Source organism: Telmatherina bonti (genome assembly GCF_933228915.1).
Source record: "Telmatherina bonti genome assembly, chromosome: 9".
Lineage (NCBI taxonomy): Eukaryota > Metazoa > Chordata > Actinopteri > Atheriniformes > Telmatherinidae > Telmatherina > Telmatherina bonti.
This window is the reverse complement of record NC_136627.1, coordinates 5,864,394-5,886,820: the sequence shown is the minus strand read 5'-3', so window position 1 is coordinate 5,886,820 and position 22,427 is coordinate 5,864,394. Positions and strand designations below refer to the sequence as shown.

The 22,427-nt window shown below is 43.9% G+C and overlaps 1 protein-coding gene across 1 annotated transcript in view; it reads left to right on the top strand.

The window, feature by feature from the left end:
- The window catches only part of pou2af1 (POU class 2 homeobox associating factor 1), a gene marked incomplete at both ends in the record, with an annotated part of 28,234 nt that extends 6,239 nt beyond the window's left edge, over nt 1-21,995 (top strand). Inside the window, 4 exons of the mRNA XM_079246648.1 lie at nt 7,302-7,429; nt 19,213-19,252; nt 19,346-19,635; nt 21,561-21,995. Of these exons, the coding sequence (XP_079102774.1) occupies nt 7,302-7,429; nt 19,213-19,252; nt 19,346-19,635; nt 21,561-21,995 (893 nt within the window). The remainder of the gene's footprint in view (nt 1-7,301; nt 7,430-19,212; nt 19,253-19,345; nt 19,636-21,560) is intronic.
- Between the last annotated feature and the right edge of the window lie 432 nt (nt 21,996-22,427).

Below are 22,427 nucleotides of genomic sequence, written 5' to 3'. Positions count from 1 at the left end.
TTTAATTTAATTTAATTTAATTTAATTTAATTTAATTTTCAGATATTTAATAATTTATTATACCACTCAGTCCAGTTTGTGGTCAAAATTTTATTTTATTTTAATTTAAGAACAATCCTAAATTTAATAATAATTATAATAATTAATCTGTAAGGTTTTTATGCATGTTCTGATGTTCTGATGAAAGGATGGTATTGTTCTCTCCTGAAAGTTTGAGTAATAAAGATTAATTAAATTTATCATCACAGAGTGGAAGTAGTTTAATGACACAGATAAACCGTTAAAACAACACAGGAAGGGTGAAGAAAACTAACAAAGGAGCAAATTCATCTGACAGAAATGCCTAAACAAGTTTCATGTACCAGACCATTTAAAGTGCTTCATGTAAAACATTAAAAGCATCAGATGGTGCAAAGTTTTAAAAAGTAGTAAGAAGCAGAAACAAATAGCAAAAGTCACAACAAAATGATCATTAAAAGTTTTTTTTACAGTATAAAATATTTAAAAAAAAAAAAAATCAAATAGATTTTAACATTTAAAAAAATAAAAGCTCATCATGATCTGTGTTCCTAATAAAGTCTTGTGTATTTAAAAATGTCTCTTTAGAAACGTATTCAGCTCAGGGACATGAAAATAACTCATTTTCCAGGAAGCTGACGAGGGATCTAACTGGCACATAAAGGGTTAAAATGTTCTGAAACATTGTATGTTTGACTGAAGATGAGTGAGAGAAAAAAGTGGAAGAAATCTGAATCTGTTTGCTTTTTCTATCAGAAAAGATAATTTTTATCCAGAAAGGGTGAAAGAACAGCAGTGAGAGAAGAATCCTTCTCCTTCTGGTTGACATGGCGATAGCATCACATCGAGATGCTGAGAGACGCGGTGGGAGTCTGCAGGCTTCTTCTTTCAGCTGGAAGTCTGGATTTTCCAACCTGACTCCGCTCAGGCCGTTAGCAGAGAAATCTGCTGTCGTTGGTGTAAAATGTTTTTCTGAAGACACAAACTTTGACACGACATCAACGCGTCATGTTTGCTGGGGGGGGGGGGGGGGGGGGGGGGGGGGGGGGGAGTAGAAACGTCCCAGATCCATTATAGCAGAATGCTGCAGGGTCTGGAGAGGCCAGGACGGACCAGTTCTGACAGTAACGTTCAGGTATAATGTTTCCCAGCAGCAGATATGATCAAACACCTGCCCAGGTGTGTTCATTTTACAGCAGTTCCCTCTGCTACAAACAACAAATACCACAGAAGAAGAAAAAAGTCCCTTTTTGAGTTCAGGATCTGCAGCAGGTTGACTTTCAGAGCTGGTCTCATTTAAACTGCAGAAACACCCAGCAGCTTGGTTTCTTCCTGCAGAAGACGGAGATGCAGCGTCTGACCCAAGCGGCAACCTCCAGCGGTTAAAAGTGAAGCCTATGCGGAAGTGCATAAACCTGCAGTTCCCCCTTTATCCACTAGGGGCTGCAAAACAGAGCAAATCCCCATAGACTCCCATGTTAAAAAGACCAACTTTACAGCAGAAATAAACACGTTTACAGCCTGGTTCAAAAAATCCATTTTCAGTTTAATAGGTCAGGTTTACCTTCATGACAACTGTGGGGGGAGTGAATTTTTTTCTAACTCGTCCGTTTAAAAGTAATTTGATAAATAGATAGATAAATACTTTATTAATCCCCCGTAGGGTAAATTCAAGTGTCCAGCAGCTGTACATTCACACAAATTCACATTCAGTACAGGTTAAAAAGTTAAAAGCTACTAGCAATAGTAATAAAAAGTGCACATGATCAGACTGAGCTGTTACACAGTCTTATAGCAGCAGGAACGAACGACTTCCTGAACCGTTCCGTTCTACACCGTAGGGAAACTGTGGTTGCTCTTCTGAGCAGACAGACATTGGTGTAGTATGTGCCTGGTGTTACTCAGGATGCCCTGCATTTAACCTCGAAGTTCGGCATATTTAGGGGCGTGTCCTTTTGATTGACAGGTACCAATCTCCGGCTTCAAGTTAGAAGAACGTAGAACAACCGCGGTTTTTAGCCGGTTAACAACGTGACTTAGCTTTAGCCCGCTTACCTATGTTAGCTGGTTAGCTCCCGTTATCTCCGGGTTAGCTTGGTTAGCTCTTAGCTACAGAAAGCTCGGAGTTCGCTCAATGTCAATCATCCACCATGACGTTCACAGACCCCCTCTCAGCTCCACCTCTTTGCCCATATTTGTATTTTCCGGGCAAGACGATGGGCATGCCCCCGCCAACATGGCGATGGTAGGAACCGCCCACTGAGCTTCAATTCAGCTCTTCAGAAACCTATGGGTGACGTCACATAGGCTCCGCCCATTTCTTCATATACAGTCTATGGTCCCACCTCACACAGCTCCATGCTGGACCTCAGAGCAGGACGGACTCACAACCTGCAGCTGGTTTGTTGGTAAAACCATCAAACTTTGAGCCTCTTCCTGTCATAAATCCATCAGCCATAGATTAATGTGAATTGTGTGTGTGTGTGTGTGTGTGTGTGTGTGTGTGTGTGTGTGCTCAGACAGGACTACATTATGCAAACTCTGCACTCCTGCTGAAAACTCCTCCATGCATGATTCATGACGTTGCAGCATCTCCTTCTTTGTTTTGATCATAAACCTTCATTTCTGTTGTTTAAATTTCGCCTTTTCTCAGCAAAACCGTTTGCATTTGTAACCCTAACCCATAAGGCCCAAAAGACAACGCCAGCTAGGGAGTGACCCAAGGAAAGCAACTGTTCAAGTACCCAGTAGACAAGCTCCACTCAAAATAATTTATTTAAAAGAAATAAAAAAAACAAAACAACTAAAATCAGGGTGGTTTGACTGGCTGGTGATGGAACAGGCGGAAGCGGCATCTCAACAAAGATCACCCCACCAGAACATCACTCTATGGGATTGACCCGACTGGTGAGGGTTGCATTCACACAGCAGTAGCAAAGGAGACGCTCCACCAACACGGCCTGTCCACCACCAGCAGCAGCAAATGGTAAATCTAAAAGACAAATAAAAGAATGTCAACAAAAATAGTTTGGTTAAGATAAAAATACTAAAACATAAAAACAGTATAACACAACTCTACAGAGTTCGGTGCAGTCAGAACAGCTTAAATCATCGTCAGAGTGAAGCGGCTTGTGGATGTGTGGACTGAAACAGGGCAGCGGTCTCGGGGTGGCGGTGCGCTTGGACCAGTTTCCAGCGGCAGCAGCAGGCATTCGTCTAGGTCCTCTGTGTCTAAGACGACACAGGGCATTAAACAGCAAGTTCAGCTCTCACAAGAGTTCCTCTGTCTGTAGCACCGAGTGTAGACAAGTGATCAGTTTTTAACTTTCCCTGCTCACCGCCACTGCTTTTCTGCCACGGCCACCAATGTTGGGGCTGGGGGCCAAATACAATCAGCTCACCAGAATACAATCAGGTGAGCAACCATTACACACTGGAAACCAGTCATCACACACACACACACACACACACACACACACACACGTACCAGTGTATATATTTATTTTATTTACGGGACTGGAGTTCCTCTCCCCGTTGCAGACATGAGTGGGTCAGCTCAGGCAGCCTGGAGTCTGAACCCGGACTACCCCCCCCATCCGTCCAACCCTTTCATAGAAAGTGTGAAAATGTCGTTGATCCTCAGCTCTCTCCATCCTGCAGCTGGTTCAACCGATGAAAGGAGGCAACGGAGAGGAGTGGAGAAGGAGTAGAGAGGGAGGACTGATAGAGGGGGGGTAGTTGAGTGAAGGATACTGTTGCAGGAATTTCACAACCTTCAGACAGAAGGGAGTGGAGCTGCTCGAGCTGAAAACGAATATCTCAGTTTGTGCTTCTCAGGAATTCACTGTGAAGAGACTCGAGTTAAGTTCCCAAACACAGACGATACATGTGGAAAGAGAAGAATACAAATGCTGCGATGGACTGGCGAGCTGTCCAGGGTGTACCCCGCCTTTCGCCCAAAGCACGCTGGGATAGGCTCCGGCTTCCCCGCAACCCTGAATTTGGATAAAGCGGTTAGGAAAATGAATGAATGAATAATACAAATGAGTAGATCCTGAACATCTTCTTCCTGCTGATGGTGTGTAAAGTCTTATCCAGTCCTGCTCGTCGAGCCGCTCGCCTCCGATTCCTGTAACCATCAGCCAAATGGGAACCATTGGCGTGTAGGAGTAAAGACGTGCAGAACGCCCAGTTCAGTGACAGCAGACTGAAAGCTTCAGACTTTACGGCTCTATAACCACTTCACCCATCGTCCGTCTTTGTTTTGGTTTATGGTGGGAGAATCAGAGGGGTGATGCTGTTGTTCTCTGGCTCTGGCTTTACTGACTGATGCCCCCTCTTCAGTCGTACACTGCCGTGCATGAGGGCCCTCAGCGCTGGATCACATTTCCCTTCATGCCTCTACTTGCAGCCGGCCTCTGGTTGGGAACACTTGGAGATGCTCCGAGACCCTTTCAGTCCAAAGTCTCTGCAAACATGATCAGGAAATGTGGTTTTATTTCCACCAATGAGTCACTGAACTAATGTTCCAGAAGCGTTTAAAGTGAGTCGGCTGCTGGGATCTGCATCCGCCGTGTCTGCAAACTGAAAGGATCCATGTTTCCTCTGCCAGGTTTGCAGAGATTCAGCTTCTCTGTGTCTCCTTTTGGACTTGAAGTAAAGCCCACTGAGAGCAGGAAGCTGCAGAAACGAAGCGACAAGCTGCGTTTGCAGCCGATGTGACGAAAACTTTGCTTCTGAGGTGATGAGAAGCTGTGCAAGCAGAGCGGTTCTACAATCCAATCTGACTCTATGCTCATTGTTTTCATGCTCCAGAGTTCCTTTAAATCAGACACAAACAATGAAATCTGTTTTCTGTTTCTGGGATAATGTTTCCATCCATCTGTAGAGAATGTCTGATCCATGTTCAGAGGCGTGTAGGGACCCACAGGGGCCACTACAGAGAGGTTTTATAACTTTTATTTGTTTTTGTACATATTATATGTTTATTTCCAATATAGTATGATTAGAAACAGAATTTTTTTTCCGAAATGCTCCATTCAGGGACTGACGTGGAGGTTTAGGCCCTTTTTTTTTTTTTTTTTTTTTTTTTTTTTTAACATATTAAATGCTGAATTATCTTGATTAACCCTTTCATTTTGACATCAACAAAACGACCAGATAAAAATGTTTCTCTGCGTTTTTCCATTTGTTTTGGACAATAATAATTATGATAAATGTTGTTTGAGGAAATGGTTAAGATGGTAAAAAGAAGAAATAGTGCAACAAGAGGGAAACAGTAGTGTTGTAACAAACATTTTACGTATCCAAACCAGTTGGCAGAGATACTCAGGCAGGTTTATTTTCACAAGTCACTGCAAATTTACCTCCACCAAATGGTAGACCAAGACCTTAAAGGGTTAATGATCCACAAAGTTATGATTTGAAGTCATCTGGTACACCATCATCCTTTATTTGTAATAGTTTTGACTCAAAATATTCGAGTCAATGTTCCTTTTTAAATCCTTATTATTTTTTATATTTGAATTTAAAACATGATTATATTATTATGCCAGTTTTACTTCAGGATCTTTATCAAACAAATGTGTTTTTATTTATTAATAATTCAAATCACATTTTAATCGGTTATGTTCAGGAGAGTCTGCTGCAGACCTCCGCTGTGGTGCAGCGACCTCCACACTACAGCAGAAGGAGAGCAACCATGTTTCTACATGATCTGCAACACAGACCTGCAGAGAAGATTGTTCTAAACAAACTGCAGGGACCAAACGGTGTGTTTTAACCCACGTGTCCCGTCTGGATCACGCAATAAATAACACTAAGCAGGATCAAACAAGCTCATGGTCTCCTGTGCTGCTCATAAAAGCCAAAAGCTCATCAGTAAATAAATAAAACCTCTGAATGTTTTTGTCAGTCTGCAGATTTAATAATGAAAAACATTAATAACTGCATACAACAGGCCAACCGAGCATGTTTCATAGTAACACTTTAGATCTTTAGTTAAATTTCATGTGTTTGGTTTCTGTTCCTGTAGCGGGGAACCTGCACCAGAACTGTCCTTACAGTGGAGCTCCGCAGCCAGACCCCTTTATGTAGACCAAGTCTGATTACAAAAGCTCTTCTTCCTCTCAACCCTCCTCATCATCTCCTCATTATCGCCATCATTAATGTCTCCATGGCGGATGACTTCATCCTCATCCCATCTTCATCCTGAGATCTACCTTAACAATGTCTAATCATCATCTTCATCATCGTCTCATCTCTCAGTGCAAGCTGAAAATGCCTCAGACACGCACCTCATCACTATTTCAGTTATCTACTTATTTATTTAGTTATCATTTATTTTAGGAAGTCTCTACGTATGTTGTGTGTTCGTTTCATGTTGTCTTACAACTACTTTCCAATGTGGTTTAAAAATTATCAACGGCAAATAAACTGAAGTGAACTGAACTTCTCTGAGACGTCCCGTAATGCTGTGTGATGTTACAGCTGAGTCAAGCTGCGTGCACCGCGTCACACCTTAGAATTAACACACACTTTGGCTTTAATCAAGACGCAGAGACAGAGACAGAAGATGAGATTAAGAAAAGGGTTGAGATTAGAATGACTTTTACTGTTTGCAGAGATCTCAGAGAAGAGATGGGACGAAGACGATGCCGGATTAGCTGTCATCAGCGAAGGCGGCATAGCTAGAAAATCTGCAAACACTCTTTCCTTTCCTTTCCTTTTCTTTTCTTTTCTTTTTGTTTCCTTTCTTTTCATTTCTTTTCTTTTCGTTTCGTTTCGTTTCGTTTCTTTTCTTTTCTTTTCTTTTCTTTTCATTTCCTTTCTTTTCTTTTCTTTTCTTTTCTCTTCTTTTCATTTCTTTTCTTTTATTTTCTTTTCATTTCTTTTCTTTTTAACCACCATTAGCTGCACCGCTCTCTGTTGCTAGCCAGCTAGCACCACTAGATCTTTCAGCAGAGGAAGCGAAGGTGCGGACAACCAATCACACTGGCCAGGAACGAAGGAGCAGAGCCAACAGAACAATGGAAGATGGGTTTTTACGCTGTTTGAGCAGTGAAAACCAGTAGGGGACCATGTCCATATCATCCAGACAGACGAGACCAAACCAACCAAACACACATTCAGGTGTTTTCTGAGCATCACTGGGAAAAAGTTGCAGTTCACACTTTCCAGTGAAGTATTATGTTTCATCCGCTGCGGAGCTCTGAGCTCCTTCAGCTCAGGTAGGAAGTTAAGAACTGTAAACCCACCCGTCTCTCTGATACTGGTCTGTACAGCCCCACCAGCAGCACTGGGCCGGTCCAGACCATACCAAGGAGTTCGAGTCAGAGATCCAGTCAAAGAGCTGCTGAGGAGGAAGAGGAGCCTGGAGCTGCACAACGCCAAGACAACGTCCTCTGCAGCGGTGAGAAAACACACATTCTTCCAACTGTCCAGCTTTAGTTTGTGAGGTTTTACAGCAACACAAGCCTGCAGTGAGGGTACATCCACCTTCCCTGCAGGGTTTGGTTACATGAAAGGATCCCTTGGGAAAGAAGCCACTTTCCCAAGGGCCTCTTCAGATTATAACTACGTTATTAGTCATTAAACAAATAAGGATTCATTGTGACAACCCCGATGGGACCATGAGTGAGCTGACTCTGCTGTTGGGTTAACCAAACATCTCTAATCCTGAGAGATTTTCACAAGCGATTCAGTCAAGTGTCTGAAAACTTGCTTAAGATTTTATCTAGCAAATGAAAGATGGTGTGTCAGTTTGCACACAGAAACCAGCATTTTGCCAGCTTTCACTTCCGATCTCACCTCCACTGAGGATTAATCACCGTTAATCACCAGATCAACCTTCTCTGAGACACTTGAGTCACAAAGCTGAACTGGAAGAATCCTTTTTATTCTGTCTGCAGGGAGGTTGCTGCAGATGACATGCACACGAGCCTCGTAAAAATAACTTTGACTGCCGATAACAAAACAGTGTCAGAAAGGTTAAGATTCTTCTTTCAGGAGTAATTAATAATAAATTATTCAGCTCTGGCAATCTAGGAGTGAAAAAAGGACCCCCGTGGCACCAGAGAGCCCTGAGCGCAGTTAGGACCTAGGGCACAGTCGTCAGCATGGAGGGGATTTTGCCTTTATATAATCCAGGTGTTTTTCCATGACAGTTACAGCCATTTTCTGCACGGCTCCAGGGCTGGGCACACTGCCCTATGCAAAATCACTTGCAGTCTTGCCAAAAGAGTCCTCCCACTTGCTAGTTGCTACATTTGCTACACACACACACACACACGTGTATGAAGAAAAAAGGAGAGAAAAAAAAACAAGAATAATAAAGTAAAAAGACGTAATTATCTTTTATTCTGTGACAGAAGTGTTAGTGAAACTGTACAGATTTCACAGGGAGGAAATTATGAAATTCTGCAACTTAAAGTGAAAATTTTGACATTTAAAGTTTCACTTTTTAGGTTTTGCCATTCCCTCCACTTAAATATTAAGATTCATGAATTAAAGTTAATGTCAACATCTCCTAAAACACTGAATTCAAACAGATCCAAGCAAATAAAATGGTTCAGAAGCGTCTTCTCCTTCACTTGTTTGGATTTAGATGAGAAAACTTTATTCGTACTGCATGACTTCACAACAAAATAATCTGAAGGCACTTCTACAAACCCAGTCCAATTTAATCCAATTCATAATTGTAAAACTATGTGTAAATTAAGACAAATCCATCATACTGTAAAGCCAAATATATCATGTTTGATACACAAAGTTTGTCTTGTGCCTTCTAATACACTGCAAAAACTGAAATCTAAATAAAATTAAAAATCTTTAATTGAGTATACATATGCTTATTTTTTTTTAAAGGTAAGATAATTCTTAGTTTTTCTGCCAGAGAATTCCTCTTGTTTTAAGAGTATTTTTACTTGTTTTGGGAAGTCTTGTCAAGCCAAATTTTCTTGTTCTGTTGGCAGATAATTTATCTTATTTTAAGCAACATTTACCTAATTTTTGTATATTTTTTTCTTGTTTTTTAAGGCTGAGTTTTTGCAGTGTATATACCAGAAAGCAGAAGATTACCCATATTAACTTTGACACATCACGTTATAATAAATGGTAAATGCCAAAGTTTGGCAGTGTGTCTTTAAGTTCTGTAGCATAGCGGGCCAAACACTGATGCGAAGAATGACTCATCACAATAAACCAGTTTATTGTGACCAATTTGTACCTTCAAGTGGAGCAAACCTTTCTCTGTTAATCATACATGATCCTCTCGGTTAGCAAAAGAGACGTTTACACTGTTTGTCAGCAGTTAGCAATAACAACACTGTTGCTATGCTAACCTAGCATAGCATTAGCTGACAGTTTAAAGCCAGAAAGTAGCTGCAGGAAAAACAAAAGTGTCCCAAACATTTGAGAAAACAGAGCGGCTGTTCATCGCTCCATCAGCTGCGTGTTGAGACACATTTTCAGAGGAGCCATGAAAACGCAGAGGGGAGTGTGGTTTATTCAGCGTCGGACCGAAACGTGTAAATGATTAAGATTACAGTCTGTCCTCAGCAACTGTCATCATGTCATGTTTTACTTTGTCAGAAAATGTTAGAACGTGGCGCAGGCTGCAACAGCAACCTGTGCTGGTTGTGGAGTAACATTAGTGTCAGACTATTTGTGACCATTATGTATTTAAAATGAAAGTCTTTGAAACAAGTTTTGACATCTGAGAAAGATGTCTAGTTCTTATTTTGGTTCATATGAGTCTTCACTTCATGGCAAACAACATAGGGGAGTTAAGAAAATGTCATTCATCATTAAAGGTTATCAGAGGGCTGCATCAATAATGTGTTTCCAGTAACTTCAGATATCATTTTGCTTGCAGCATACACCTCAGGCCTATATCTAAAGCTAAATACATCAGTGCAGCTGGTAGCTAGTAAAATTTGAGGCTTTGCTGCATGTTTCTGTACTTGAAAATTCTTTTTCTGAAAAAGTTTATATATATATATATATATATATATATATATATATATATATATATATATATATATATATATATATATATATATATATATATGTATGTCTAAAGTTAAACAAGTACTTACAGACAAGATATTGTAAAACAGTAAAATGCCTGTAATTGATAGATTTGTTGTTGTAAGAGTGTTAACGGACCAAAAACACTTAAATTATATATATATATATATATATATATATATATATATATATATATATATATATATATATATATATATATATATATATAATTATTATTATATATATATACACAACATTAACACATCCATAGCACATTTAACTCATTCGTTCTGCTCTGACATGCACAGAAATCCAAATAGAGGCCTGCATGTTGTCTTAGCATGATTTATAGAAGAAAGTCCACATAGGAAAAAAGATTAAATTAGTTTTCTTTTTTATTTTTCCCAGAACCAGCATGAAAAATGTATGAATATCATAATAAGCTAATAAATTAACTGGGCCTTTCATCTTACGTAAAGTTCCATTAGACTTTAAAAATGATTGTATTGACAAATCCAATGAAAACACACCAAGATGGAGAGGTAATGTCAGACACATTTTGATGAAGTGGAGTCAGGTTGAAGTTTAAAATGATCCGTACCAGGAGGTGAAAACTGGGAAACGACTTGTGGAGAAGAGAGTAAACAGTTTTATTGAAACCCTAAATCAACAAAAAATTAGGCTGACTTGACAACATGACAAGCTGACATGTCTCTGCCTGTTACGCCTGCCCCTCACACACACAGACAGACACACACACACACACACACACTGTATATTACCAGACACATCTTGCAACAGAACAATCTTTTTCTGCATCAGAAGCTTCTTGAATTAGCGTGTTCCAGTAGCAGCCACTGAAAGGCTGGTTTTCTATCAAAACTCAGTTGTAAAAATATGTTTAAATATTTTTAATATATATTTAAATAATTTATTTAAAACTGTCAAGAAAATAATCCAGTGGAGAAAAGTCATGTTTCTGCAGTCAAGATGTCAGTTTAAGTGTTCCTGTTATCAGTCCATCATGGTGTCAATAAAAGTCATAAAATCTGGAAAAAAACAAACTATTTTTTCAGTTTCTGTTAATTCTCTTTTCTGAAATGTGTTTGACCACTGTGAGAAAGACAACAGCATTATCCTGAAACAAATGGATGGTCCTGTATGGAAACACACATGGCGACTGTTGGACGCAACAAAGAAACAAGCATGAGGTTATACATATTAAAAGTCCAACAAATACATTTAATTTTTTTGAGGCTTTTTCCTCGTTTTTTTCTTTTTTAATTACAGATTTGTCAAAATTCTCCAACCCCAACGTTTTTTGACACTGTGTGTAAAACAGAAGAAGGGAATATAATGATTCATCTCATCTTTTCCTCCCAGAAGAAAATAAACATCATGTTGGATGATGAAACTGAGACATTTTATCATCTGATGACTGTTCCAGGATGATGTTTAGCATCCCCTCTTCTTCTAACATCTGTCTGTAAACATCTGGGAAGTGAGGAGAGCAGCTGCTGGAGTTTTAGGAGAGGAATGTTGTCCCGTTCTGGTCTGATGCAGGATTCCAGCTGCTCCACTGGACCTTGTTGCTGGATTTCTGCCTCCATGATGCTCCAGATGTTTTGTACTGGTTAAAACATCTGGACTGCAGCAGACCAGTTCTCCTGTTCCACCATCAGGATGTGGTCCAGCATGGTGGAACCTGCAAGGTCTTCCCTGAAAGAGAGGTTGTCTGGATGGGAGCAGATGTTTCAGCATTGATGGAGCTTCCCAGATGTGGAAGCTGCCCACGCCATCGGCACTAATGCAACCCCATCCCATCAGAGGTGCAGGCTGATAACAAGCTGGATGCTCCCTCTCCTCTTTAGTCTGCAGGACACGCCGTCCATGCTGTCCACAAACAATTCCACATCTTCATCCAGGTTTCCACTCAGAACATTTTAAATGAGCTTTGGTCCAGAGAAGACGGCGTGTTTCTGGATCCTCTTCACATATGATGGAGCTTTAACCTGCATGTGTGGATTTAAGCCTGAACTGGGTTCACAGACAGAGATTTCTGGAATCTTCCTTATGAAACATGGTTAAATTGAATATATTATCATTTCTAAACTAAGTTTTCTATAAGCTGTCTATAAGTTTTTACATTTTATTAACCCAAATAAAATCACTACAACTTTAAAAAACGTGCAGAATAATGATCGACATGACAGGTTCTGGCATGAAACCAGGCAGAGTAATAAAAAAAAAAAATATGCCAAATAAATATGCAGTTCAAATATTTAGTGAATCCCCTTCAACGCCAGTCATGTTGAAACATGAAGCTGCTCCCAGTGTTATCAAGGCTGGAGTCAGATGCCAAGCAGTCAGAGATAAGTGCTACATAGTCATCACAATTAGATTGGAGAGAATAGATGTGGACTAAAATATGGAATTTAGGGAAATTCTACTCATAAATAATATTGATTTTATCTGATATAATTAAAGTGCGTTTTTTTCAGCATTGTTCCGACATGATTTTCTCACGCTGGTCATCAGGAAAAGGAGACAGGGATAAGAGAAGAGAAGTGTAGCTTTGATCCTCCTTCAGGTCCAGACTAGTTTCTGTTCAAGGCTGTTATATAAAAGATCATGAATGTTTCTTTAAGCAGCAGAAAAATGAAAAGTTCATAAAAAAAATTGTAACAAGAACACAGAAAGAAGGAAGAAGTGCTAGAAGGTCCCCCTTCCAGTATCGGGTACGCCTTCTAGTTCTGGCTTGGTTGGATATTAAACAAGATGGAAACATCCCTCAGAATTTTTGTTCTATATTGATGTGACGCATTACAGAGTTTCTGCACATCACCATGAAAATCTCCTGTTCCACCTCATCATGATGAGAATCTCTCGTTCCACCTCATCACCATGAGAATCTCCCGTTCCACCTCATCAGGATGAGAATCTCCCGTTCCACCACATCATGATGAGAATCTCCCGTTCCACCTCATCACCATGAGAATCTCCCGTTCCACCTCATCAGGATGAGAATCTCCCGTTCCACCTCATCATGATGAGAATCTCCCGTTCCACCTCATCAGGATGAGAATCTCCCGTTCCACCACATCATGATGAGAATCTCCCGTTCCACCTCATCACCATGAGAATCTCCCGTTCCACCTCATCACCATGAGGATCTCCCATTTCACCTCATCAGGATGAGAATCCCTCTCCCTGAGCCGTCACCTTATCGTGGTGGAGGGGTTTGTGCGTCCCGAAGATCCTAGCAGCTATGTTGTCGGGGGCTTTATGCCCCTGGTAGGGTCACCCATGGCAAACAAGTGTCTAGGGGAGGGACCAGACCAAGCACGGCTCATAGACCCCTATGATGACGACCAACCTGGGCATGAATGTTCCCTTGCCCGGACGCGGGTTACCGGGACCCCCCCTCTGGAGCCAGGCCTGGAGGCGGGGTACGAGAGCGAGCGTCTGGTGGCCGGGCCTTCGCCCATGGGGCCCGGTCGGGCTCAGCCCGAAAGGGTTACATGGGCCCCGTCTCCCGTGGGCTCACCATCTGCGGGAGGAGCCGTAGGGGTCGGGTGCAATGTGAGCTGGGCGGCAGCAAGGGGCGGGGACCCTGGCGGTCCGATCCCCAGCTGCAGAAGCTGGCTCTAGGGATGTGGAACGTCACCTCTCTGGTGGGGAAGGAGCCTGAGCTTGTGCGCGAGGTTGAGCGATTCCGACTAGATATAGTTGGACTCACCTCGACGCATGGCTTGGGCTCTGGAACCAGTACCCTCGAGAGGGGCTGGACCTTCTTCCACTCTGGAGTTGCTCATGGTGAGAGGCGCCGAGCAGGTGTGGGCATTCTCATCGGCCCCCAGCTTGGTGCCTGCACGTTGGGGTTTACCCCGGTGGATGAAAGGGTAGTTTCCCTCCGCCTCCGGGTGGGGGGACGGGTCCTGACTGTTGTCTGTGCTTATGCACCGAACAGCAGTTCAGAGTACTCACCCTTTCTGGGGTCCTTGGAGGGAGTGCTGGAGGGTGCTCCTTCTGGGGACTCCATTGTTCTGCTGGGGGACTTCAATGCTCACGTGGGCAATGACAGTGAGACCTGGAGGGGAGTGATTGGGAGGCATGGTCCCCCCCCTCTGAACCCAAATGGTGTTTTGTTATTGGACTTCTGTGCTCATCATGGATTGTCTATAACGAACACCATGTTCCAGCATAAGAGTGTCCATATGTACACCTGGCATCAGGATTCCCTGGGCCGCAGTTCAATGATCGACTTTGTAGTCGTATCGTCGGACCTGCGGCCACATGCCTTGGACACTCGGGTGAAGAGGGGGGCGGAGCTGTCAACTGATCACCACCTGGTGGTGAGTTGGCTCAGATGGTGGGGGAGGAAGCCGGTCAGAGCTGGCAGGCCCAAACGTGTTGTGAGGGTCTGCTGGGAACGTCTGGCTGAGTCCCCTGTCAGAGCGAGCTTCAACTCCCACCTTCAGCAGAGCTTCGAACATGTCCCGGGTGAGGCGGGGGACATTGAGTCCGAATGGGCTGTGTTCCGTGCCTCTATTGCCGAGGCGGCCAGCCGGAGCTGTGGCTGCAAGGTCGTTGGTGCCTGTCGTGGCGGTAATCCCAGGACTCGTTGGTGGACACCAGCAGTGAGGGATGCCGTCAAGCTGAAGAAGGACTCCTATCGGGCCTTCTTGGCCTGTGGGACTCTGGAGGCAGCTGATGGGTACCGGCGGGCTAAGCGGCATGCGGCTTCGGCCGTTGCCGAGGCAAAAACTCGGGCATGGGAGGAGTTCGGCGAGGCCATGGAGAAAGACTTCCGGACGGCTTCGAGGAGATTCTGGTCCACCATCCGGCGGCTCAGGGGGGGGGAAGCAGTGCTCCATCAATACTGTGTACAGTGGAGATGGGGAGCTGCTGACCTCAACTCGGGACGTTGTGGGTCGGTGGAGGGAATACTTCGAAGACCTCCTCAATCCTACCAACACGTCTTCCCATGAGGGAGCAGAGCTGGTGGACTCAGGGGTGGACTCTCCTATCTCTGGGGCTGAAGTCGCTGAGGTGGTCAAAAAGCTCCTTGGCGGCAAGGCCCCGGGGGTGGATGAGATCCGCCCGGAGTTCCTTAAGGCTCTGGATGCTATGGGGCTGTCCTGGCTGACACGCCTCTGCAGCATCGCGTGGACATCGGGGGCAGTACCGCTGGATTGGCAGACTGGGGTGGTGGTCCCCCTTTTTAAGAAGGGGGACCGGAGGGTGTGTTCCAATTACAGGGGAATCACACTCCTCAGCCTCCCTGGTAAGGTCTATTCAGGGGTCCTGGAGAGGAGGGTCCGCCGGATAGTCGAATCCCGGATTGAGGAGGAGCAGTGTGGTTTTCGTCCTGGTCGCGGAACAGTGGACCAGCTCTATACCCTCTCTGGGGTCCTGGGGGGGGCATGGGAGTTTGCCCAACCAGTCTACATGTGCTTTGTGGACCTGGAGAAGGCATTCGACCGTGTCCCCCGGGGGCTCCTGTGGGGGGTACTCCGGGAGTATGGGGTACCGGACCCCCTTGTACGAGCTGTTCGGTCCCTGTACGACAGGTGTCAGAGCTTGGTCCGCATTGCCGGTAGTAAGTCGGATTCGTTTCCGGTGAGGGTTGGACTCCGCCAAGGCTGCCCTTTATCACCGATTCTGTTCATAACTTATATGGACAGAATTTCTAGGCGCAGCCGAGGGGTTGAGGGGATCCGACTTGGTGGCCTCAGGATTGGGTCCCTGCTTTTTGCGGATGACGTGGTCCTGTTGGCTTCATCTGGTCGTGATCTCCAGCTCTCGCTTGAGCGATTCGCGGCCGAGTGTGAAGCGGCTGGGATGAGAATCAGCACCTCAAAATCTGAGACCATGGTCCTCAGCCCGAATAGGGTGGATTGCCCTCTCCGGGTCGGGAGTCAGGTCCTGCCTCAAGTGGAGGAGTTTAAATATCTCGGGGTCTTGTTCATGAGTGAGGGAAGGATGGAGCGCGAGATCGACAGACGGATCGGTGCGGCGTCTGCAGTAATGCGGGCTCTGCGCCGGTCTGTCGTGGTGAAGAAGGAGCTGAGCCAGAAGGCGAAGCTCTCGATTTATCAGTCGATCTACGTTCCTACCCTCACCTATGGTCATGAGCTGTGGGTCGTGACCGAAAGAACGAGATCTTGTATACAGGCGGCTGAAATGAGTTTCCTCCGCAGGGTGGCCGGGCTCTCCCTTAGAGATAAGTGTGAGGAGCTCAGTCATCCGGGAGGGGCTCAGAGTAGAGCGGCTGCTCCTTCGCATCGAGAGGAACCAGTTGAGGTGGCTCGGGCATCTGGTCAGGATGCCTCCTGGACCTCCCTGGTGAGGTGTTCCAGGCACGTCCCTCGGGGAGGAGACCCCGGGGATGACCCAGGACACGCTGGAGGGATTATATCTCTCGGCTGGCCTGGGAACGCATCGGGATCCCCCCCGCAGAGTTGGCAAATGTGGCTGGGGAGAGGGAAGTCTGGGCTTCCCTGCTTAGGCTGCTGCCCCCGCGACCCAACCCCGGATAAGCGGCAGAAGATGGATGGATGGATGGATGGATGGAGGATGAGAATCTCCCGTTCCACCTCATCATGATGAGAATCTCTCGTTCCACCTCATCATGATGAGAATCTCCCGTTCCACCACATCATGATGAGAATCTCCCGTTCCACCTCATCACCATGAGAATCTCCCGTTCCACCTCATCATGATGAGAATCTCCCGTTCCACCTCATCACCATGAGAATCTCCCGTTCCACCTAATCATGATGAGAATCTCTCGTTCCACCTCATCATGATGAGAATCTCCCGTTCCACCTCATCATGATGAGAATCTCCCGTTCCACCTCATCATGATGAGAATCTCCCGTTCCACCTCATCACCATGAGAATCTCCCGTTCCACCTAATCATGATGAGAATCTCCCGTTCCACCTCATCACCATGAGAATCTCTCGTTCCACCTAATAATGATGAGAATCTCCCGTTCCACCTCATCCTGATGAGAATCTCCCGTTCCACCTCATCATGATGAGAATCTCCCGTTCCACCTCATCCTGATGAGAATCTCCCGTTCCACCTAATCATGATGAGAATCTCCCGTTCCACCTCATCACCATGAGAATCTCCCGTTCCATCTCATCATGATGAGAATCTCCCGTTCCACCTCATCATGATGAGAATCTCCCGTTCCACCGCATCACCATGAGAATCTCCCGTTCCACCTCATCACCATGAGAATCTCCCGTTCCACCTCATCATGATGAGAATCTCCCGTTCCACCTCATCATGATGAGAATCTCCTGTTTCACCTCATCACCATGAGAATCTCCCGTTCCACCACATCCCAAAGCTGCTCTGCTGGATGTAGATCTGGTGACTGTGGAGCCGTTGGAGGACAGTGAACTCATCGTCATGGTGGAGATGATGTGAGCTTTGTGACATGGTGCATCATCCTGCTGGAAGTTTCCATCAGAAGATGCTACACTGTGCTCAGAAAGGGATGGACATTTCCTCCTTATTCTGATGTCTAGTTTGAACTTCAACAAGTCGTCTCCATTATGTTTACATGCTTCCATTCTGATTGGCTGGTTGGATATTGGCATCAAAAACAGATTAATATAAATTTTTTCTGCTTTCTCTTGGTGCTGAAGCAACATCAGTCTATCGGTTGGATCAATAATGTTCATCTTATTCTTGTTAGGAGAATTACTCCCAGATTATTTATCCTTATGGGGATGGGGACGACAGCTCTTCATTTATGAGGTGTTGTCTCTACACGCTTTGCAGCTTATGTGTCACGCTTCCTTCTTCCTACAAACCATAACTATATTCATCGTTGTATTAGCTAAAAAAATCTCCAGACGTTTGGAAGCTGCATAGGCAACTGTATAATACAACCCATGGAACTGAAGTTTACTTATTTTTTTGCCGTTTTTTAATGAAAAAGGTGGAGACTGCTAATTTTGATACCATGTAAATGCAAGTATTACCGATACCGACACAAAATACTGATACTTTTAACTTGAAATTTCATTTTGTGCTTTTGATTATTCATCCTAATTCTGATTATATTTAAACAAAATACAAAGAGTTTTGTCAATTTTTAAATGAAAGAACTTTCATTTTAGCTTTTTTTTTTTTTTTTTATTATTCATAAGCAGTATAAAACAACATAAACAATGTAACATTATCTTAAATAACTCTCATTATTCCCTTTTCATTGCATAATTGTTTAAGAAAAACAAAGCAAGACCTGCTTTTTGTTCTCATTCACAATCTTTGGCTATTTGCCCAAAGCCCCCTGCAAGAAAAGCATTGCTCTAATCCTGCTGGTATTAATGGAAACCAATGCCAGTCATGGTATTGAGACTATGGATATTTGGATTGACCCACCGAGCCAAATATCCGAATGGATCAGCTGAAACTCAGTGTGTCAGCAGCTGCTCATCCTGATCGGAAGCTTCTGCCATTCTCTGTCATTAAAAACTGTCTAGTGACAAGAACAAGTTCAGTTTCTTTTTGTTCTTTTCGTCAAACCCTCTGTGCAGCCGTTCATTTGATTTCAGGAAGAGCATTTCTAAAAAGCCCGCCTTGCATTTGCAGAGCGTGGTCCTTCCTGGCGCTGTGCTGTTGTAAACACATGCAAATGATGATCAGATGATTTGTGCCTTTTAGCGTTTAGAATATATTGTCATTGTGAATAAAAAACAAAAAGTTTAATGGACATTTTAAACTTAATAACAATTTTTCTTTTGTAAAATATCACATAGTTGTGGTTTAAAAGGAGTTCATGGAGGCAGGAAGCAGATATTTGAACACGGTTCGGGTGTTCAGAAGAAACTGCATCTTTTTCTCATCTACAGCTCATGGATGGACATGACTGATGCAGATGTCAATACTTTCATTCATTCATTTTCCTAACCGCTTAATCCAATTCAGAGTCGCGGGGAAGCTGGAGCCTATCCCAGCTGTCTTTGGGCGAAAGGCCGGGGTACACCCTGGACAGCTCGCCAGTCCACCGCAGGGCCATGTCAATACTTATTAATAATAATAATAATAATAATAAATTTTTATTTTTAATTAACATTTATGCATAATGTGCCTCTATAAATGTACTTTCTTTACTGATTTAATCTCTTCTTTCACGCAGGATATGGTGGCACATACCAACCAGTCATCATTTGCTCCAGGTACGCCGCACCTGCTAGTTGCTGCAGACATCCTCCATCTTTGTCTCTGGGTGTTTTATTAGACTCACAATCAACCCTGTCTTTGATTTTCAGGTGGTTTTGGCTGCGACGTTGCTGGAGGGCCACCAGCTGAGCTGTCAGCTGCAGCCGCTGATGCAGGGCTGCAGGGTGCTGGGTGGAAAGCCACCCCCTCAGTGTCCAGCGCTGGGCTCCAGCCTGCTGTCATGCCCTGGTCCTCATCAGACTACAACCAGCAGGACTCGGCTCAGACTCTGGCCTACCAAGCCGCCCCTGCCCTCACTGCTGATGTCTATATGCAGACTCTGTGTCCCAGCTACACCATGCTGACCTACACGCACACGCCACTGCTCACTAACTTTGGGGTGAGTTTATGGAAGCCATACTGGAGGGAGGGTATATCAATAAAATAAGGAAGTGGCTCTTTTACTACCTCGACTTATAGGCAAACGTCTCTATTAACGGTTTAAACGTTGGCATACCGGTGGGGAAGAGACTGAACTTGTGCGGGAGCGAGGCTGTAACAGCTGGATAAGGATCATATCTATCATGTTTGACGTAACCAGACCCAATATGCCAGACAGAAACACAATAACAAAATGTTCACTGGGTGAAACAAAGGCTCTTCATTGCTCAAAAATGCAAAAAAAATTCAAGGAGAAAAGAAGCCAAAGCAGTGGGAAATGCAGGCAGCAGTCCTGTGCTGTTAGAAAACCCAGGTTTGTGGGGAACTGACAACCATGTGGCTCTAAATGAGCGTGGCACCAGTCCTTAAGTACTGGAGGAAACGATCATAGAAAGCAGGTGTGCTGACACGCCCAGGACGGCTGAACAGCTTGGAACAAAGGGTGGAAATAAAATATCTACCTGAACAAATACACAAATCATACGAAAAAACCCCCCCAAACCAAACGTGTCCTACTGGAGAAGGAACTGCCATACCGCAGAATGTAAGACATCCCAGTCCTGCACACCAAAGCAAGGTGTCACTGGTTGTACTGGTGCTGGATGGCTCGTAGGACGGACTCAAGCAATGCTCCAACTCAGCTGCAGCTATCTGTGCTAGCATCACTAATTTCACCACTTTCTACTGTTTTCCATGGATTGCAGTTGTGTTATCTTGTAGCAGCTGGACAAGAAACGACCTTTTTTCAGTGGAAGAGCTCAGAAATGAAAGCAAAGCATCTCACGGTGCTGGTTGGGGTTTAAATGAGCCTCTCTTGTCTCAGGAAGATGATGGGAAGTCTTGTTGTCGTCTTAAGCTGAACTTACACGTGCTTTTGATTATTTATCAGGACTGCATGTTTGCTGTTGGTTTGAAGTATCATTTGAGCCCATCTTTAGAAAATACCGCTGTGCGCTAACGAGCTGCTTCGTGTGTTTAACTGTGGAGCTATGATGTGACTGGTCTAAAGGCCACACAAACCATCTCCCCCACTGCTGCTGTTTTCATTTTCATCTGAATATTGAAGTCTCCTCTTTTGTCTGCATGTTTATTCATCTGTTTGCTATAAATTCAGTGACTCCGATGCGCCCCCCAGTGGAGACATCTGGTAGGAAACGTAGCCCGCCGTCACGTATGGGAACACCGATGCTAAGAGAATATGACGTGAAACTGCAAGCATTATTTCACCTTTATGTCGTCTGATAATAAAACATAAAGTAAAACATGTGGAGCTGTAGAGAAGTTGGAAAAAATTACATGATGGTTTCTTGATTTAAACATGATGCTGATTAAATCAGCTGTTGTTAGATTAACAGCAAGGAGGCCATGTATGAAGAGACTACCAAGGCGAAAAGCAGCACATCCTCGTAGGTAATTAAATAATATTTATAACGTTTACATTCAGACACAAAACAAAAGAAAAGATGGATTCCACGTATTTTTAGGTGATCAATATTTATCAGTTTATTGCTGTTAGCAGGAGCCTGTGTCACCCAGCAGTACAGAATGACACCGTAAAATAGTTCCTTTGTTTGTTTTCTTTGCTGCAGTTTAGCTGGAGTCTCTCCCAGTAATCACTGGGCGAGAGGCAGGTACACCAGGACAGGCCACCAGTCCACCATTGGGCCATAATTATAATAAAACGTGTTGATTTTCTGCAGCTGAAATGCCAGAAAAATATGCTAAAAACAGAATCAAACATTCTATGATCGAAAATCATGAACCTTTATTCGGACTTTGTAACGTAGATTAAAAACTCACCAGGTTTCTTCAGATAAATAACGAGGAAAACGTTTGTTTTTGTTTGTTTCGGTTGTTTATTTTTTGTTTCTTTTGCCATTTCAGACAATACCAGTGGCCTCCGCGCCAGCCTCCCTCCCTCAGGTGGAGCTCCCTGACTCAGGCCTGACCTACCTCCCATGGGCTCAGCCCCTCACCACCATATCCACCATGTCCAACCCAGGGGTCCAGTTCTCTCCTGGTTCTGCAGCCTTGCCTGGGTCTCCACTGGTCCACATGCCCTTGTCCATGTCTTTGACCACCATGATCCCACAGCTGGAGACTCAGGAAGTGGACCCTCAGCCTCAGATCCTGGACCTCCCACGGCATTCAGACCATCAGCTGGACCCAGTCCGACAGAGTCCATCTCTGAACGAAGATCCAGACGTAGAGCCGGAATCACCAAACCTGCTGGACAAACTTTTGGAGGATCAGAAATGCGACAGTGAAGAGGACGACAAAGACTCCTATGGCGGCTCGCTCTTCATACACAACACCTGAAAACATCCTTTTTTAGTTTGTTTTCCTCTCAGGGACCATCTTCTCTCAGACTTTTCAGCCATTTCACCGAGTTATTATCTCTATCATTAATATTAATAATGCATATCTAGAGGATTATCTTACATTTGCAGAAGTTCTTTGCAAACCTCATTCAGGAGCTGGAGCAAGACTGAAAAGAGATCAAAGTCACTTTTTGGGGGCAGAAATGTCGTAAATGTGTTTTTTTGCAGATGAGTGTTAGATAAAAGCGCATTTCATTGCTTCAATTTAATCTGACTTTTTCAGCTTAAATGTTTGATTTTTTAGTATATTTTAAATGCTAATGTTGCTTTTCCCAACCAGCAAACTGTTTATATTTTCCATTTATTAGCAGCTTTTTTTCTTGTTGTAACAAAATCTCAAATAAAGATGCACAGTTTTCTTCTGCTGACT